Here is a 17143-nt window from a genome sequence, read left to right as displayed (position 1 = left end):
CTCCCATGTCCTAGCTATTATATAAATAGTGCTGCAGTGAACATTAGGGTGCAGGTGCCTTTTTCAGTTTTGGTTTCCTCAGGGTGTATGCCCAGTAGTGGGACTGCTGGACCATATGGTCGTTCTACTCCATACTATCTTCCATAGTGGCTGTATCAATTTACATTCCCACCAACACTGCAAAATGGTTCCCTTTTCTCCACACCCTCTCCAGCATTTATTGTTTGTAGACTTTTTGATGATGGCCATTTTGACTGGTGTGAGGTGATATCTCATTGTAGTTTTGATTTGCATTTGATGTTGAGCATCTTTTCATATGTTTGTTAGACATTTGTAAGTCTTCTTTGGAGAAATGTCTGTTTAGGTCTTCTGCCCACTTTTTGATTGAGTTTTTCTGATATTCAGTTGTAGGAGCTGCTTATATATTTTGGAAATCAATCCTTTGTCAGTTATTTCATTTGCTGGTATTTTCTCCCATTCTAAGGGTTGTCTTTTCACCTTGTTTGTAGTTTTCTTTGCTGTGCAAAAGCTTTTAAGCTTAATTAGGTTCCACTTGTTTATTTTTGTTTTTATTTCCAGTATTCTAAGAGGTGGGTAATAGAGGATCTTGCTATGTTTTATGTTATACATTGTTCTGCCTATGTTTTTCTCTAAAAGTTTTATAGTTTCTGGTCTTATATTTAGGTCTTAATTTATTTTGAGTTTCTCTTTGTGTATAGTGTTAGGAAGTGTTCTGATTTCATTCTTTTACATGTAGCTGTCCAGTTTCCCCAGCACCACTTATTGAAGAGACTGTCTTTTCCCCATTTTATATTCTTGCCTCTCAAAGGTTTATCTCTGGGCTATTTATCTTGTTCCATTGGTCTATATGTCCCCCCCCCCCCCTTTTTAAAGTACTTGTAAATGATCTCTGAAAGCAGTTTATGCATTGTTGTTCAGTTGTGTCCTACTGTTTGCAACCCCGTGTACTGCAGCAGACCAGACTTCCTGTCCTTCGCTATCTCCAAGAGTTTGCTCAAACTCATGTCCATTGAGTTGATGATGCCATCCAACCATCTCATCCTCTGTTGCCCCTTGTCCTCCTGCCACCAATCTTTCCCAGCATCAGGGGCTTTTCCAATGAGTCAGCTCTTTGCATCAGGTGGCCAAAGTATTGGAGCTTCACCTTTAGCGTCAGTCCTTCCGATTAATATTCAGGACTGATTTCCTTTAGGATTGACCGTTTGATCTCCTTGGAGTCCAAGGGACTCTCAAGAATCTTCTCCAGCATCACAGTTCAAAAGCATCAATTCTTTGGCGCTCAGCCTTCTTTATGGTCCAACTCTTATATCTGTACATGATACTGGGAAAAGTATAGCTTTGACTAGACACACCTTTGTCAGCAAAGTGACATTTCTGCTTTTAATACGCTGTCTAGGTTTGTCATAGCTTTTCTTCCAAGGAGCAAGTGTCTTTTCATTTCATGGCTGCAGTCACCATGGCAGTGATTTTGGAGCCCAAGAAGGTAAAGTCTGTTGCTGTTTTCACTTTTCCCCCATCTATTTGCCATAAAGTGATGGGACTGGGTTCCATAATCTTAGTTTTTTGAATGTTGAGTTTTAAGCCAGCTTTTTCACTCTCCTCTTTCACTTTCATCAAGACGCTCTTTAGTTTTTCTTCACACTCTGCCATAAGAGTGGTGTCATCTGCATATTTGAGGTTATTGATATTTTTCCTGGCAATCTTGATGCCAGCTTGTACTTCATCCAGCCTGGCATTTTGCATGATGAACTCTGCATAGAGGTTAAATAAGCAGGGTGAGAATATACAGCCTTGACATACTGGTTTCCTGGTTTGGAACCAGCCTTTTGTTCCATGTCCAGTTCTAACTGTTGCTTCCTGACCTGCATACAGGTTTTTCAGGAGGCAGGTACGGTAATCTGGTATTCCCATCTCTTTAAGAATCCTTTAAGTTTAGTCATTAACATTTGCTATTTGCTGAGTACTCCTTGTGTCTTAGGCACTGGGCCAGGCACTTAACTAACAGATATGGACATTTCAGTCTGTTCTCCAGTCTTTTAAGAAAAGTAATATCCAAGATGAGATCTGAAAGACAAATAGAGTGGTATACATCTAGATAAGGAGGAGTCAGTTGGACAGAGTAGGGTGAAGGGCATTCAGGTGGAGGGAAACACTTCAAAAATGTGAAGGACATGGGAGAGGGAGGGCTTTTGGTCAGAAATTCAGTAGCACTGAGGCCCAAGAAAGAAGATCGGGTAAGTAGGTGCCAGATCCTGGTCTTGGTGAGATTTTAATTCTGGAAATTTCAAAGAGCCTTTTAAAGATTTCAAGCTGAGGAGTTTCATGATCAGATTTGAACTTGTAAAGACTAAACATGTTTTTCTGGAGGGTACAGCATTAAGGAGATACTATGAACTGTTTGGATAGAGGATAAAGGAGAGGGAGGCGCCTGAGTATTGAGGGCCTAGCTTTTTGACTTGGGGAAATGGATTGTGCTGGGGTCAGTCACTGACCTAGAGAACATCGGGCTGGGACAGGGAGAGATGAAGGTGGTGCTCATGTTTGGGCATTCCCATTTTGAGTTTCAGACAGCAGTGGTACATCTGAGAAGAGATACCATCCAGGTTGCTGGAGGTAGAGCTTGGGGAACAGACCATGTTGGAAGTCTGGGAGCACAGATTTGGGTACTACAAATAAAATCTTTAAAATGTCCCAAGCAGCTCAGCTATTTATCTGTCTGAATCCTTTTAGGATATTTTAACTGCAGGTTGCCCCTAAGCCCAGCCAGAATGTTTTCGGCTCTGAGCTGTCTGAGTTTTCTTGTTTTGGCTGTGCTGGGTCTTTGTTGAGGTGTGCAGGCTTTCCTCGTTGGAGCACATGGGCATCTCTAGTCATGTGCAGGCTCAGTAGTTACTGTGAGCGGGCACTCTAGTTGCCCCAAGGCATGTAGGGTCTTAGTTGCCCGACCAGGGATCGGACCTGTGTCCCCTGTATTGGAAGGCAGATTCTTTGGACCACCAGGGAAGTCCCTCGGCTCCTAGCTTTGATCAGGTGGACCATCAGTCCTGGCATCAGTAAACTCTTCATACCACTGGGATATAAAGATATGCTGGAACTGAAGATAGGCATACCCTTTAAGCCCAGAATATCTGTTAAGTGACTGGAAGTTGTCCAAGCGTCCATCAATTGGGGAAGGAATAGGTGCGCTGTGAAAGCACATGTGCTCACAGCCTATATTGCCTCCTGTCACTGCTTTGCTGAAAGCCTGCTGGTGGCTTCTCTTTGCACTTAGAATACAGCCCGCATGCCGAAAGAACCTGCATGCTTTGACCCTGGCTGGTCCTGCAGTGTCCTCCTGTGCCATTTTCCTGTGTCAGGATCTTACTTTCTCAGGCACACAGCGATCTGCTTCTGATGTTCACTCTGCCTGGACCAGTGCTGTCCCCTGACCGTGTGCTACACGTACCTTTGTTCCTTCGGTGCAGCTCAGAGGGACTCTTAAGGAGAGGCTCCCGATTCTCTCCCCTACCTTCCTCCTCCCTGGACCCCTGCCCCCCAGTTTTTTCCTTAAGATTTCAGTCTCTGATTATTGTGTCTGCCCTTCTTTTATCACAATAGGGATTGTATATCTTAAATGTTGCAACCCTAGCACCTGACACATATCAAGTACAAAATAAACTTGTTTTTCAGTGAATGTTATAAGGAGAAATGTTATCAAGTGAAAAAATTAAGTCACAGACAAGCATTGGGCAATCCATTTACAAAAATAAAGTAATTTTTACACATTATATGTATGTACTTATATGTTCATATAATCATGGGGAAAAAAAGAGTTAGTGGGTAACCCATCTTGTTTCCACTTACCTCCATGAAGTAGGATTAGGTCAGAGCCGTTTATAGCCTGTTTTGTTTACTTATGTGTTAACATTTCTTTTTATAGTGGGAGCTATTTAATAAAGCACCAATATTAAAATAAATCTAATCAGAATTTCTAGCTTCTGTTTTTAACAATCACACTGTCTTTATGGCCAATGATCCTTGCTATGGGCATGTTTTACAGATTTTTCAGTTAATGAGAAATTAACAATAGAAAATTTCTTTTGGTTTAGGTCAGCAAACTAATAATTATATATTAGGTACAATATAAAGGCGAAACGCGTGGGTGGATCCTCTGGGCTCAATACTCTACTCACAGAACGCTCCACTTCTGACACTGTGGTCACCTAATGTGTGCAGGCTTTCCCCACACTGGGCAACTCTGCCCTGCCAGCGGGGCGGCTTGTGCATGTGTGTGTGCTGAATCACTTCAGTCGTGTCTGACTCTGTGTGGCCCCATGGACTGTGTGGCCCGCCAGGCTCCTCTGTCCATGGATTCTCCAGGCAAGAGTACTAGAGTGGGTTGCCGTGCCCTCCTCCAGGGGATCTCCCCGACTCAAGGACCCAGTGCGAGTCACTTATGTCTCCTTCATTGGCAGGCAGTTTCTTTACCACCAGTGCCACCTGGGAAGCCCACATGGCTTACTCCATTCAGTTTCCACTCCCCCTGGAGACAGCCCATCCCACAGGATTAGGACGCGGCCCCCCAGGTCACACCCCAGACTTCACCCTAGTCACTCTTCACAAGTCCAGGTTGTTACCTGTGCTTCTGACCCACTGGCTAGAGATCAGATCTGCTATAGATCACTACCCACCCCCCGCTTAGGTTTGATTAATTTGCTCGAGGGGCTCATAGAACTCAGGAAAACAGTTTACTTCCTAGACTAGCAGTTTGTTACAAAGGATGCTAAAGAATATGAGTGAACAGCCAGAGGAAGAGATAGCGTGAGGTCCAGAAGGGCCCCAAGCTCCGGATGTCCTATCCTCAGAGTTTGAGATGGCCATCTTCTTACCAACCCAGAAATTCTCCCATTCTGAAATTCAGCGGTTTTTATGGCCACACAGAGCCAGACATGGGCATGATTTATTAAACCACTGCTCAGTAGTGATCAAGTCATATCTAGCCCCTCTTCCCTCCCTGGAGGTCAGATGGTAGGCCTGAAAGTTCCAGTCTTTTCTCTAATTATTTGAATGGTTCCCCTGGCAACCAACCCCATCTTTAGGGGCTTTCCAAAAGTCGCCTCATTAATATAAATTCAGACAAGGTTGAAAGGGGCTTGTTATGAATAACAGAAGATACCCACTTCACTTTTATGTCCTGGAGCTGTTTCAGGAACTGGTAACAATACTAAATTATAGCCAGAGAAGCCCCCAAGGCTCTTATATAGGACATTACAAGGGGTTTTAGGAGCCATGTGCCAGAAACCGTGGATAAAAGACAAAATATCTGTTTTATTATAAATCACAGTGTCACAGCTACTCATCCAAGGACTATTAGTCCGTCTATTTGTAGATAACTCAGTAGTGCTAATTAAACTTCATTCCCCTCAGCTTGAAAAATCACTATTAGGTTCCAATGGAAGGCTGTTCTCTTCCAGCATCCAGCTTACCCGTCACATGTTTTGAGCATAGCATTCAGCTGAGAATTTGCCTTTGAAGTCCGGTATTCTGCCCTCAGCTGCTCTGATTTGAAGAGGGGAGAGAGAGAGGTGCAGCTTGCCCTGAGGTTGGTGGGGTTCCCATGGGTGAAGGCGAGGAGCAGGGGCAGAACGGACAGATTGGACCACGCAATGAACCTGCCTCATGTATGTGAAGCATGCCATGTGGTAACACACATAACACGAGGCCGTCCGTCCCTGAAAATTCTCAGGACATTTTTCCTCTGTCTGCACATCCTAGTGACACCACTTCCCACTGGGTACAGGGTCTCGACTGTGAAGCTGTAAATTCTTGAACTGTCTGGAGTTTTCCAAAGTGCTAATTATTTCCTGCAAGATCTGCATTTGAAAGTGAGGTTTCTCTCCTTCACCTCTTAACCCTCCCTGATTATTCTCTGTTTCCAGTTGGTGCGACTCTGCAATGAAGGAGCCCGGAAAATGGAAAGGACAGAAATGATGTACACAATTAACTCCCAGCTGGAATTTAAAATTAAGGTACTCTCTCGTACTTCTTCATAAACAGATTTATTACTGCTTTTGTTGAAATCTTCAGTGAATAGGGAGATAGTGGAGAGTAACAAAGTGTGGAGGAATTTGCTTGTTAAAGCAGGGCCATAAATTGATTACACAGAGGCTGGCAGGCAGAGCAGCAGATACTTTGTTGTGGGTAATTCTGCTCTTGCTTATCCCAGATAAAATGACCTTTCTCTAAACCACTGAGTTAGGTATTATCTAACTGCTGCTGCTGCTGCTGCTGCTGCTGCTGCTGCTAAGTCACTTCAGTCGTGTCCGACTCTGTGCGACCCCAGAGACGGCAGCACACCAGGCTCCCCCGTCCCTGGGATTCTCCAGGCAAGAACACTGGAGTGGGTTGCCATTTCCTTCTCCAATGCATGAAAGTGAAAAGTGAAAGTGAAGTCGCTCAGTCATGTCTGACTCTTAGCAACCTCATGGACTGCAGCCTACCAGGCTCCTCTAGAATTTTTTTTTCCTCCTCAGAAGAGATCAAACTTGAGGAAACATAGCAAAATGATAGAATTTTTAGACTGGAAAGGAGATTTCTTTCCTATTCTCCAAAAAAACAAAGTGAACTTGTTGGTTGCTCAGTCCTGTCCAACTCTTAATTCCATGGACTGTATGGACTGTAGCCCAGCAGGCCACTCTGTCCATGGAATTTTCCAGGCAAGAATACTGGAATGGGTGGCCATTCCCTTCTCCAGGGGATCTTCCCAACCCAGGGATTGAACCTGAGTCTCCTGCATTGTAGGCAGATTCTTTACTGCCTGAGCCAAAGTGTCCTGCAAAATAGTGGTATCCCATGAGCTGGACTAGGGAATTTCTCCTCAATCAAATAAGGGGGCTCCTTTCCCAGTTGGCAAAAAGGATTATTAGTGGATTATTCTTTTCACATTTGTTTTTCTTACATAATTCTTTTTTTTTGCCTATGTGCTGCGTGTTGCTGCTTGTCTCTTACTGCTCAGGGGCAAATGACAGGATAAACAAAGAAGGAAATGACAATGGCCAGGCTAGGCTGTTGTCAAGTTCTTTGTTGCTCACAGTTGAATCCTCAATGGATGTGAGTGCTCATGGTTGTGATTTTATTTCTTTTGATTCTCTTGAATTTAATTAAGCAGTTTAAAGTGACTGGTCATATTTTTTCATAGTGAACGGGTTCCTTATTTGTGTGGTGGAATTAGAGTGACGACGGCTTTATGCAGATAACTCTCTACTGTGTCATATGGTTTGAGGGTCACTGATACACCCTTTTATAAATGAGGAAAATACAGTCCAGAGAATAATTAATCACTAATAGGGTCGTCTGACTTATGGTGGCAGAATCAGGACTAGGGTCTAGATGTCCTGACTTGCAGATCAGTGTAAACTATTTCGCTATGACATCCTGACTGTAGCATTTTAAATGCAGAAACATGACCCATGATTTTTCTTAGAAGATGATGAGTACTTGCTAAAAAAAAACACATGCACTTCCGTTATAATGCCCTCTTCCTGTTATTGAGTGTTGAATACAGTTCCCTGTGCTGTGCAGTAGACTCGCATTAGTTAGCTATTTTATGCACAGTAGTGTATATATGTCAACTTCAGTCTCCCAGTTCATCCCAGTCTTCCTTCAGCCCTTGGTAACTGTAAGTTTGTTCTCTATGTCTGTTTCTATTCCTGCTTTGCAAATAAGTTGATCTCCACCAGCATTCTAGATTCCACATATAAGTGATATTATACAGTATTTGTTTTTCTCTTTCTGACTTATTTCACCCTGTATGACAGTCTCTAGGTTCATCCACGTTTCTACAAATGGCACTATTTCATTCCCATTTTTGGCTGAGTAATATTCCATTGTATATAGGTACCACATAGTCTTTATCCATTCTTTGGTCAATGGACATTTAGGTTGCATCGTCAGTAATGCTGCAGTGAACATCAGGGTGCATGCATCCTTTCAAATTATGGTTTCTTCAAGGTATATGCCTAAAAATGGGATTACTGGTTCATATGGCAGATCTATTTTTATTTTTTCAGGAACCTCCATCCTGTTCTCCATAGTGGCTGTACCAATCTACCTTCCCACCAACAGTGTAGAAGGATTCTCTTTCCTGTACACCCTTTCCAGCATTTATTGTTTGTATAAATTTTGATGATGGCCACTCTGAGCAGTGTGAGGTAATACCTCATTGTAGTTTTTTTCTTGCTTCCTTTCTTTTTGACTGCTCTGGGTCTTCATTGCCATGTGTGAGCTTTCTGTGGTTGCAGTGTGTGGGAGCCACTCTTCGTTGCCATGCATGGGCGTCTCATTTCGGTGGCTTCTCTTGTTGCAGATCACAGGCTCTAGGAGTGTGGGCTTTAGTAGTTGTGCACACAAGCTCAGGAGGTGGAACACGTGGGCTCAGTAGTCGTAGCTCGCGAGCTCTAGAGCACAGGCTCAGTAGTTGTGCATGGGCTCAGCTGTTCCCCAGCATGTGGACTCTTCCCAGAGCAGGGATTGAACCTGTGTCCCCTGCATTGGCAGTTGGATTCCTATCCACTGTACCACCAGGGAAGTCCTTCTTGTAGTTTTGATTTGCATTTTTCTAATAATTAGTGATGTTGAGCATCTTTCCATGTGCTTGTTGGCCATCTCTATGTCTTCTTTGGAGAAAGCCACATATCAATTTTAGATATACATTAGAAATTTATTTTTGCCAAGTGGATTATGAGGTGTCCATAAAACTCAATCTAAAAAATAAGACAAAACAAAAACTCAATTTCAAGAATAAGAGTTTAAAAAACTTTTCTCCCCTTGTCCTCTAAACTAAGAATAGGCATAGGGTGGCACGTATATAATACTCTCATTGGTTCGTCCTGTACAGTCTATGGCACGAATGCAGTGTCATCTTGTAATTATAGTCCTGTGGCAGGACCTAACCTGACTCTGATTATTTGTGACCTCTCGTGTTTGCTGGTGGGGATCCTCCTTAATTATTGAAGTAACCTCTCTGTCACCTTTTAAGTCTCAGCCATAGACTGATTTGACTTTGGAGGCTGACAACTATATGAACTCTTTTATTAGACACTTCTGAAATTTTAAGATCCGCCATAATCTTTCATTATCCTTTGTTAAATTTTCAGGAAAATATGGATTGGCCAAAATGTTTGTTTTTTTCCTCAAGATAGCTCTAATAATGCTTAGTTGTCTTTAACTTAATTCAAAACAACTTTGTTAGATTGCACTGTGACAGCTGTCACATCAGTGTGCATTTAGAAAAAAACATCAAAATTGATGAATTTTTGTGTAGCCATTTCAATATTGAAAATGGAAGAAAAAGCAACATTTTCTGCATATTATGCCTTATTATTTCAAGAAAGGTAAAAATGTGACTAAAATGCAAAAATAAAAAAAATTGGTGCAGTATATGGAGAAGGTGCTGTGACTGATTGAATCAGATGTGAAGTTTCTTGCTGGATGGTAGACCAGTTGAAATTGATAGCGACCAAATCAAGACATAATTGAGAACACTCAATGTTATACCACATGGGGGATAGCTGACATACACAAAATATCCAAGTCAAGCATTGAAAATCATTTACACCAGCTTGATTATATTAATTGCTTTAATGCTTGGGTTCCACGTAAGTTTTGAAAAAAAAACCTTTTTGATCGTCTTTCCGCATGCAATTCTCTACTTAAACATAATGAAAATGCCCAATTTTTGTGATGGGCGATGAAAAGTGAATACTGCACATAAATGGAAGAGATCACTGGACAAATGAACCACCACCAACTATACCGAAGTCTGGTCTTCATTCAAAGAAGGTGATGTTGTGTGTATGATGGGATTGGATTGGCTCAGCTCTCTTATGCACTCCTTCCAGAAAACCAAAGGATTAATTCCAACAAGTACTGCTCCCAGTTGGACCAACTGAAACCTTCACTCGACACAAAGTGCCCAGAGTTAGTCAACAGAAAGCACATAATCTTTCATCGGGATAATGCAAGACCACCTGTTTCTTTGATGACCTGGCAAAAACTGTTAGAACTTGGCTGGGAGGTTCTGATTCACCTGCCATATTCACCAAACATGGCACCTTTGAATTTCCATCTATTTCATTCTTGACAACATTCTCTTAATGGAAAAAAATTTCAATTCTAGGCACTTGAAACAGTTCTTTGCCTAAAAAAATTAAAAGTTTTGGGAAGATGAAATTATGAAGTTGCCTGAAAAATGACAGATGATAGTGGAACAAAATGGTGAATATTCTGTTCAGTAAAGTTCTTGATGAAAATGAAAAATGTGTCTTTTATTTTTACTTAAAAACTGAATGAACTTTTTGGCCAAACAAAAAAGTATATATTGGTGAGCAGGCTTCTTAGAAACGTCCTTTATAAATTAAAAAAACAAAAATGAAATCCTTTCTTAGCCTTCAAATTTCCTCCCTTATATCCTCAATTTCCTTTAGCTATTTTTAATCATTATTCTCTGAAATGGATGACATTTGGTTGCACCACACTTACTAGGGTTATCTTTTGTGTGTCCAAGAACTTTTGCTTATTTTATGGATGTCGTGTTTTAAATCAGATTTTTGGCAGTAAGCATTTCTAGTAATTAAAAAAAAAAAAAGGTACTCTCAAGGGTAAGGATTATTCTGAGGTTTTGAGAGTTTTCCAGTTGGAAACTGTAAACTGAATAAAGAAAAGGCAATATGTAATTCCTTGAATATAGCCTTTTCTGTGAGATGAAGGTGGATTATTCTGGAAGAAGTCCATTTTCACAACCAGAAAGTGGCATGATGCTTTCAGGGACTAACTTCCATGAGGGAAACTACCATAAACTTTTAAGAATAGGTGTTCCCCAGAATACAGCTAAGTAGATAATCAATAGACATAACATACATTTGCAGGGATTTTTTTTTTCTTTCCTTTTGAATAAAGTCTTTTTAATTCATGAATTGAATGCAGACCTTTATATTTATCTCTTATTTTACATTTGTCTCTTAAGTACAGTTATCAGTATTTTTTGGTATATTTAGATTCTGATTTGTGGTATTTGAAATGGCTGCAGTTGATACCAATAGATTTCATTCTGAGGTTTTTCAGTTTTAAGTGACTTCTTATCAGTTGTCTTTTTCAAAAAGTTGAGAGTTAATGGAAGGGTAACAATTTTTGGTTACCCAGTAAAACCCAGTAGCATTTTCTGACGGAGGTGTAGTTTTTATATAGACAAGTTGGTATTAATAGTTTTTTTACATTGGAAAATAAGTTGTTCCTTTTGGTTTTCTCTTGAAGAATGTGTTCTCTATGTTTTTACCTATTATATGAACTATTATAAAACAACGGCATATCATTTGTTTGAATGTAAGTTTTATACTTTACTTTCAGTAATCCTAAAAAGACTTAACTTTAGCTTTGGGTACTGAGTGTTTCTCTCTTTGTAGCCTTTTCCTCTAGTCTCCTCTTCCCGGTGGTTGGTAAAAAGAGGTGAGTTGACAGCCTACGTGGAAGACACGGTGCTTTTCTCAAAAAGGACGTCCAAACAGCAAGTCTACTTCTTCCTTTTCAATGATGTGCTCATTATCACCAAGAAGAAGAGGTAAGCCTTTTTGTGGCATTGCCCTCTGTACACCCAGTTTTAAAACTCTGTCGTGCAAGCAACTACTGAAGGTGATCATCTTTTAAAAGCTTTTGAGATGTTAAGTGTAAAATTTCTACACAGGGAATCATACGAACATCCGTGCTTCATTTTCTTTAAATTACCTCTGCAGCAGATTCGAATTATCGGCATCACTGTTCTAGCCAACTGCTGCTGAGCTTTGATAGCCTGCAAACCTCTGTGTTAAGCATTTCACACGTTTATGTCCTTGGAGTCTCTTGACATCCCTAGGGGGGCAATGGTATTATTCAATGGTATTCTTCTCTGTCAGCATTTTTCACACTCCTGCTGTAGGACCTTTGTATGAAACTAGTTGCTGTGATTGAGAACAAGCTGAAGTACAACTCTAGTGCTTCTTGTAGCTTAATTTAAAATCGAGTGTTCTTAAAAATTGTTAGTCCAAAAAAGCGTCCCCGCGATGAGGAAGATGTTAGCAATGCTCCAGTACTCCCCTCTTTGGGGAAGAAAGTCAGTCTCATGGTTGGCAGAGTGTTTTTTTCTTCTTACTTTAGACTTCTGGTTGTGTAGTCAGGGCCTACTCTAGGGAAACTTCCAGGAGGACTACTGTACAAGCCTTTTTTTCCTGACATTTGTTCTGACTGTCCCCACTCAAAACACACTCTCCTTGGCCCTTAGCGCTGCCTTTCTCTAGGGAGCATTTTTTTTTTAACTTTATTTATTTATTTATGCTCTGCTGGGTCTCATTGCTGCACAGGCTTTTCTCTGCTGTTGCTGCTAAGTCGCTTCAGTCGTGTCCGACTCTGTGCGACCCCATAGATGGCAGCCCGCAAGGCTCCTCCTTCCCTGGGATTCTCCAGGCAAGAACACTGGAGTGGCTTGCCATTTCCCTCTCCAATGCAGGAAAGTGAAAAGTGAAAGTGAAGTCACTCAGTTGTGTCCGATTCTTCGCGATCCCATGGACTGCAGCCTACCAGGCTCCTCCATCCATGGGATTTTCCAGGCAAGAGTACTGGAGCGGGGTGCCATTGCCTTCTCCGAGGCTTTTCTCTAGTTGTGGCCGATGAGAGCTACTCTCTCGTTGCAGTGTGCGGGCTTCTCATTGCGGTGGCTTCTCTTCTTGCAGAGCAGGGCTCTAGGGCATGCGGGCTTCAGTAGCTGCAGTGTGAGAGCTCAGTAGTTATAGTTCCCAGGCTCTAGAGCACAGGCTCAATAGTTGTAGCCCACGGGCTTAGTGGCTTCTTGAAATGTCAGGTCTTCCCAGATCAGGGCTCGAACCCATTATCTTCTGCATTGGCAGGTGGATTCTTTACCACTGATCCACGAGGGAAGCCCTAGGGAGCATTGTTTATTAAATGCACTCTACATAGATAGGATTATAAAATATCTTCTTGCTATTTCTCTATAAACAGTCTATCTTTCCCACAATATGACCTTAGAGTTAAAATATAAATCTGTGGGGTTTTTGTTTCCGTATATGAAGGTGATGAAGGTAGGCTGACTTGATGGCATATAATAGGAATAGCAGTTGTTAGTTCACAGGGTACGGTTTAGATAAGATAAAGGGAATCACGGAATTCTCCAGGCAAGAATACTGGAGTAGGTTGCCATTCCCTTCTCCAGGGGATCTCCCCGGCCCAGGCATAGAACCTGGGTCTCCTGCACTGCAGGCAGATTCTTTGCCGTCTGAGCCACCAGAGAAGCCCCATGGACAGAGGAGCCTGGTGGGCTACAGTCTGTGGGGGCACGAAGAGTCAGGCATGACTGAGTGACTAACACTACACACTGCTGCCCAAAGGGAATCGTGGAAACAGGCTTCTATGAATATATAAGTTTAATGTCTAAATTATCATGAAATCTTTATTTGAATTCTCCTTTTTCAAACTGAATTGAAACAGAGGTTGAGCTTTTCTTTCTGCCCGTTCAAATCAGACTGTATTATGAATTACTTCAGCCACTTGTTTGTCAACGTGACATGAAAATTTTGTGTGTTCTGCCCTGAAAAGCCATGTGTCTGTGATGAGTACATTAAGATGCTGATGAGTATTTTTCATACTTAGGAAAATAGTGTTCCCATAACTTCAAGAAGACATTATCCCTATTATCTGGGGCAGTTTAAAAAGTTCAAGTAGCTCAGTAAATTTTGTTTTACAGATTGGAGAGGAATTGTAATTTTTGTATTTTGTGTTTTGTTGTTGGTTTCCTATGAGATAGCTTGTTTCTTTGGCTTTCTTCATGATGTTTTGTTTTTAGAGGAGGGTAATTATATATGAATCTTCAAATGCCAGAATTCTTGACTTTTAACATTTTCCATCTGTTGAAATATTTGCTCTGTCTCAATGGACCAAAAGCTTTAACCAAACTTTTGATTTTGATGATAAAAGATACATTGGCAGTACCAAGCCAATTTTAAATGTAAATGTAGTTTTAATTATGGTGATGAAAACATTCAGGGTATTTAAACCAGTATGGCACAACTTTTATCCTTGAACTTGCCTAGAACCCAATAAATACAGACTTCTCAAAGTTAGAATTAACTTATGTGCTGTTCTGCTTAGCAGTGTGCTTTGCCCTCCATGGGAGATTTTGCCATTTCATGTTGCACTGTGAGCTGTCCCACATTTATTTCCTTAGATATGTTTGAACTTCTTTGTCAATAAAAGAAAATCATACAGCTTCAGCAGAGAGGGCAACCCTGAGTACCTAACTTTGTCTTTACCAAAATTGGGGTTTTCTTGCCCTTAACAATTAGCTCATCCTATTTCTAAGGTGCTCTTGACTCCAAGAATAGCACTGGAGGTTCAAGTTGTTTATGACCTGAATACGTGGTGAGGGAGACAAGCAGACCACAGAGGCTTGATAAACAGGCTTGGTTCAAAGTGTACAGTACGTACAGCCGTATTTACATTATAGCTACAAGGAGGCAACTACAGATGCTTCGCATGCCAGAGGCAGCCACAGAGAAGATACAGCAGCTTTGAATGAGGCAGTATTTCAGGCTTGGCTCCAAGGTCCAGATAAAAGATAACCAACTACCTGTGCCAGCGCTGGGGGACTGATCCAGCTACCCACTGCTGAATATATAATTCAAGGGTTCAGTGAGGGAGCTCAGCTGCTGGGTCTCCAGTGGTTTCTCAGCTTCAGGGAGGTTTCCCAGCTACTGGGAGGGACTGCTGGGGAGGGCAGTTGCTGTTCCTCCTCCAGTCCAGTCTGGCAGAGGGTTTATGCTGACGGGTGGGCTGTATGGACGCCTTGGCTCTGCGGTGTGTGTATGTATCACTGCTGGTACTTTCAGAGTGGCATGGTCCCTAGCTGTTTCTAGGACAGGAATCCTCACTCTTTTTTAGGATATCAAGAAAAACTTAAGTTTCCATTAGCTGTGGGCTACTTGTGAGTCACTATTAATAGTCTTTGGTGTCACATTTCAGAAGAATATGTGATCAGTTTGACTGCTGTGGATGAGAAAGTGTATTCTTGGTACCTGAAGCTTGGCTGCAGGTTGTCAGGTGCTTCCAGATCAGAGTTCTAGAGGCACAGTTGAGGCTGGACAGTTCTTTGTTGCAGGAAGTGGAGGGTGAGGTGCCGTATTCTGTGTAGGATGTTTTAGCAGCCTCCCTGGCCTCTGCCTACTGCTTGCTAGTAGGACCTCTTTCGTACTGTGACAACCAAAAATGTCTCTAGACATTGTCATATGTCTCCCAGTTGAGAATCACTGTGCTAGAATGATGTCAACCAGCTTTGCCTTCAGAGGAATGAATGAGTACAGCTCTATCAGACTCGACATGGCAATAGCAGTAATATTATATAAAAGAGGAAGGGATTGCCATGTTGTGTTCATAGATTACTGAATAATCTATATAAATATATGTAATATCTAATTTGTGCCTTGTGATAGCATATTTATAATTATCCATGGCAGTGCACAGACTATACCCCCATGTGCAACTTTACAGATTAAGTACCATTGCCCTCAGTTTTGAAATATAAAAACTGAATTCAAGACCTAAGTATTTGGGCCAGACTCCCCCAAACACTTGAGTCTGCAATGGTCTTGTCAGTCTCATTCAGTGCCTTTAGGCCTTCCTTTCCAATTTCTTCTGAAGCTAAAACAAAGTCTTCCTCCCTGTAATAGTTTCCACAGCTGTTGTAGTAAAGTACCATAAACTGGGTGGCTTAAAATAGGCATTTAGTCTCTCATGGTCATGCAGGCAACATTCTGAAATCAGGAAGCTGGCAGGGCCACACACCTCCAAAGGATCCAGGAGTGAATACTTCCTTGCCTCTGCTCCTGGTGGCTCCAATCTCTGCCTTCACCTTCAACCGGCTTTCTTCTCTCCTGTGTGTCTGTGTGTCTTAAAATCTCCCTCTCCTTGTAAGAACTCCAGTTACTGGGTTCCAGGCCCACTCTAATCCAGAATGGTCTCATATTAACAGATTCCATCTGGAAAGACCTGATTTCCAAATCAGGTCATGTGCACAGAACCAGGAGTTTAGGTTTCAGCATATTTGGGAGGCCAGAGTTCAGTCTCTTGTACTGCTTGGCGAATCACCACCGCCTCACTTAAACACAGAATGAAGGAGTGGCGGTAATGTCTTAGCCAGTTCTAGAATACGTTTGCTTGTTTTTTTAACACTGATGCCATTTTTCATGAGCTTCCCAGGTGGTGCTAGTGGTAAAAAACCCACCTGCTAATGCGGGAGACGTGAGACTCAGGTTCAGTCCCTGGTCAGGAATATCTCTTGGAGGAGGGTGCAGCAACCCACTCCAGTATTCTTGCCTGGAGAATCCGTGGACAGAGGTACCTGGGGGGCTACAGTCCATGGGGTCACAGAGAGTCAGACATGACTGAAGCGACTTAACAGGCATGCACGATGCCATTTTTCATTCACTTCTGAATGTCATCATGATAATGTGACTTGAACAGCCCTTGGAGGTTTCACAGGTTACCTTCATATACAGATCTTCTGTTTCAAACTCTCCCTTCTCCAGGGTCTATTCCCTCGTTAGTCAAAGGCCCCTCCATCCACCCAGTTGCTCCTCAGTAAACCTGGAAGCCCTCCTTGCCCTTTTCCTCACCGTACTCCCCATCTGTCCAATCCCCAGTCTTCTACCCATGATGGAACAGCTTTTGACCTCACTTGTTGCCACGGCTTTGTACCGCCACATTGAACTCGCCCAGAACTGGATTCATGCCACCATCCCTCCATTTGTTTACATTCCACAGCCACAGTGTGCTTTCTAAAAGACTCGGTCTGTGCTTTGCAAACAGCCCTTCCGTGATCTACCTTGCACTCGGCATAGATGCCTCACTGAATAATGCCCCCGTTTATAGCCCCCCAAACCTGGCACATGCTTCTTTCTCTGCCTGAGATACTCCTCTCTACCCCATAACCCCATTCCACCCCAGATCTTTTCTAGGGAAAGTCCTTTTCATTCTTTAGGTTTTAGATTACTTGCCACATCCACTGGGAGCTCTTATCCATTCCTCTAGAGTGGGTTTATTTCCACTG

The 17143-nt window shown here is 42.2% G+C and overlaps 1 protein-coding gene across 3 annotated transcripts in view; it reads left to right on the top strand.

The window, feature by feature from the left end:
* The window catches only part of ARHGEF26 (Rho guanine nucleotide exchange factor 26), a 141943-nt gene that overhangs the window by 90766 nt on the left and 34034 nt on the right, over positions 1–17143 (top strand). For all 3 annotated transcript variants that reach the window (XM_069580496.1, XM_069580487.1, XM_069580504.1), the window contains 2 exons: positions 5940–6029; positions 11460–11614. In XM_069580496.1, the coding sequence (XP_069436597.1) occupies positions 5940–6029; positions 11460–11614 (245 nt within the window). The remainder of the gene's footprint in view (positions 1–5939; positions 6030–11459; positions 11615–17143) is intronic.

The sequence above is a fragment of the Ovis canadensis genome, chromosome 1, assembly GCF_042477335.2.
Source record: "Ovis canadensis isolate MfBH-ARS-UI-01 breed Bighorn chromosome 1, ARS-UI_OviCan_v2, whole genome shotgun sequence".
In the NCBI taxonomy this organism is placed as follows: Eukaryota; Metazoa; Chordata; class Mammalia; order Artiodactyla; family Bovidae; genus Ovis; species Ovis canadensis.
Note: the sequence above shows the minus strand (reverse complement) of the source record. Positions and strands in the feature narration are given on the sequence as shown.